Source organism: Mastomys coucha, unplaced genomic scaffold, assembly GCF_008632895.1.
Source record: "Mastomys coucha isolate ucsf_1 unplaced genomic scaffold, UCSF_Mcou_1 pScaffold21, whole genome shotgun sequence".
In the NCBI taxonomy this organism is placed as follows: domain Eukaryota; kingdom Metazoa; phylum Chordata; class Mammalia; order Rodentia; family Muridae; genus Mastomys; species Mastomys coucha.
Window position 1 is genome coordinate 60,507,634 of NW_022196904.1, and position 2,553 is coordinate 60,510,186.

General features: G+C 42.7%; 1 protein-coding gene across 3 annotated transcripts in view; it reads right to left on the reverse strand.

The window, feature by feature from the left end:
* The window catches only part of Nr2f2 (nuclear receptor subfamily 2 group F member 2), a 14,663-nt gene that overhangs the window by 2,258 nt on the left and 9,852 nt on the right, over positions 1 to 2,553 (reverse strand). For 2 of the 3 annotated variants that reach the window (XM_031386977.1, XM_031386975.1), the window contains exon 3: positions 79 to 720. In XM_031386977.1, the coding sequence (XP_031242837.1) occupies positions 446 to 720 (275 nt within the window). In that variant the 3' untranslated portion in view covers positions 79 to 445. Of the gene's footprint in view, positions 1 to 78; positions 721 to 2,553 lie in introns of those variants that run through there. The other variant, XM_031386974.1, reaches the window with a different exon arrangement.

The following is a 2,553-nucleotide window of genomic DNA, read 5'->3' on the forward strand; positions in this document are numbered from 1 at the left end:
AAAAAAAAAAAAGAAAGAAAGAAAAAGAACAGCTAGAGGTACATAGACACAGGACAATTAATAATTTGGAAAAAAATGACTTACTTTGTCCATTCTGCTAATTTTCTCCCAATCTCCTTAAATGCACTTTTAGCAATATTTTTCAAAAATTTACCAAAAAGAAAAAAGACTAATTTCCTTTTTATACAAAAAATGATAAGTAGCAAGTTGTTCTGCCCAACACGGGAGTTGTTTTCTTTTTTTAATGCATTCTGTAAAAGTTCATTTGGCAGTCTCTTTCTCTCTCTCTCTCTCTTTTTGAAATTCACAGTCCATTAAATTCTTCCCCTCTCTTCTTTTAGCAAACTTGTAACATCCTTTCTTAACAGAAGAAAATTAAGCAAACAAAACCAGTCTTTTGCCTTTTCTTTCTCTGTTTCACTCCCCCTTATTTTGATTTATTTATTTACTGAATTGCCATATATGGCCAGTTAAAACTGCTGCCGGACAGTAACATATCCCGGATGAGGGTTTCGATGGGGGTTTTACCTACCAAACGGACGAAAAACAATTGCTCTATGACTGAGGAGGAGACCGTGCGAAGGGAAGGGAGGCGAAGCAAAAGCTTTCCGAACCGTGTTGGCTGGTTAGGGTACTGGCTCCTAACGTACTCTTCCAAAGCACACTGGGACTTTTCCTGCAAGCTTTCCACATGGGCTACATCAGACAGACCACAGGCATCTGGAAGAAAGTTTAAAAAAAAATGGGAAAAGAGGGGGAGAGAGAATTCATCAGATTAAGAGGTTTGAAATGGGTCACCTGAGGTGTGCCTACAGTGCTCTGTCAAACTGCCCCATCCAGAGTTGGAGGAAATGCTTATACACTGAAAACTTCAAGGGGGAGGAGGGAGGTGACAAAGCTTGAGATGGTCCTGGAGTGTTTACTTTAAAATAAAACACGCTTGGGTGATGCAGGCTTCCATTGCCCCAGTCCTCAGGTTGGGTCATTGGGAGGCCCAAGAAAGAGTGTATTGGTACAAAGTCTCCAGACAGACAGAACCTAACCATCAATACTTCTTCTCCCATCCTCTGAATTTGGCTTATTATAGAGTGTGCATGGGGATAGGGGGTTGGTGTGACAACCTGGCCCAGCCTTCAGTAATGGCGTCCAAGACCCTGCCTCAGATTCTCCCCAAAGAGGGCGACTCATTTTTCTCCAGTCTTTGAAACTGATTTAAGTGGCCCTTTAAAACTGATCTTGTCAGTTTAGCCTATTGAAGGGCAGCCATGCAAACTGTGATCTCTCTGTTCATTTGAGCTGTTTCTTTCCCCTCCTTTTCTTCTCTCTCCCTTTTCTCCCACCCCCTTTATTTCTTTTTTTAAGCCCAGGTCTCTCCAAGAAGCATCCCCCCTCCCTGTTATCTTCAGGAAAACACTTCTCTTTCTTTCTTTCTTTCTTTCTTTCTTTCTTTCTTTCTTTCTTTCCTTCTTTCTTTCTTTCTGTTTTTCTTTTCTTTACTGATACGTGAAATTACAATAAGTGCCTTTGAAATGAGAGGCTTCTTGGCGAAGGCAGTCCAGGTTGTGACCTGACCTTTCAGGGCTCCCCAGACAAGACTGGGGTTGAGACATGCATATTGTGAATCATTAGAACAAATATTCAAAAACAGTCACCACCACCACCAGAACACACATGCAACCTCCTCCACTGTTGTCCAGGACTTCATGTGTCTACAGAATGCCTAGGTGTCTGTGGTCAGGAATGAAAGATCTGTTTGTCTAAGGGCTCCTTCCCTCCTGGTTGGAACTGTGTGTCTCCCTCTGAATCAGATAACAGGGACCTTTATCTCTTTGTGAGGCCATCCGCATTCTCTACACAGGCCTCCACATCTTGCAAACAGTAATAAATTAAACTGTTTCGTCAGTGCCAGGCATTTCTTCCCTTGAAAGACCAAGGGGGAAAAGGGGAAGAATTAACAATGATATCAAGAAATTAACAGTCACCTCCATCATCTGAGAACATGGAGTGGGTATCAGGTTATGAGAAGGAGGTGAAGGTGACTAAGGGAAAGGACTATCCTGCCACTACATTTGTGTCAAGCAAACACTCTAGATAGGATAGGCTCATGAGGAGAATGAACCAGATCCAACCCTCTGTATACAGCTCTGGCCTGGCCAGAGTGGTGCCCTCTGATTGATTATCTGAGGACTTTGGACAGCAGGGTTTGGGGTGACTTGGTGTGTGTGTGTGTGTGTGTGTGTGTGTGTGTGTGTGTGTGTGTGTGTGAAACTCTCATACAAGACGGCAGGTTGAGAATGAGTCTGCAGGACACTCAGCTAATGATTTAGTTCCCAGACTTCTTTAAACAATAAAGAAGAGACTGTGGTCCTCCTATCAATTTATCCCATAAACTCGCAGTCTCTTCCAGTTTTCTGACTATAAGGTTAAAGATCTGGAGTGAGTGACTAGGATTCAGGCCTTGCCAATGTCCAAGTGTTTATTATTCTTAGTCAGGGACCTCTTTCTTCGCTTCTCATCCATGACAAAGGAATCAGCTGAGAACTTAGTATGTGA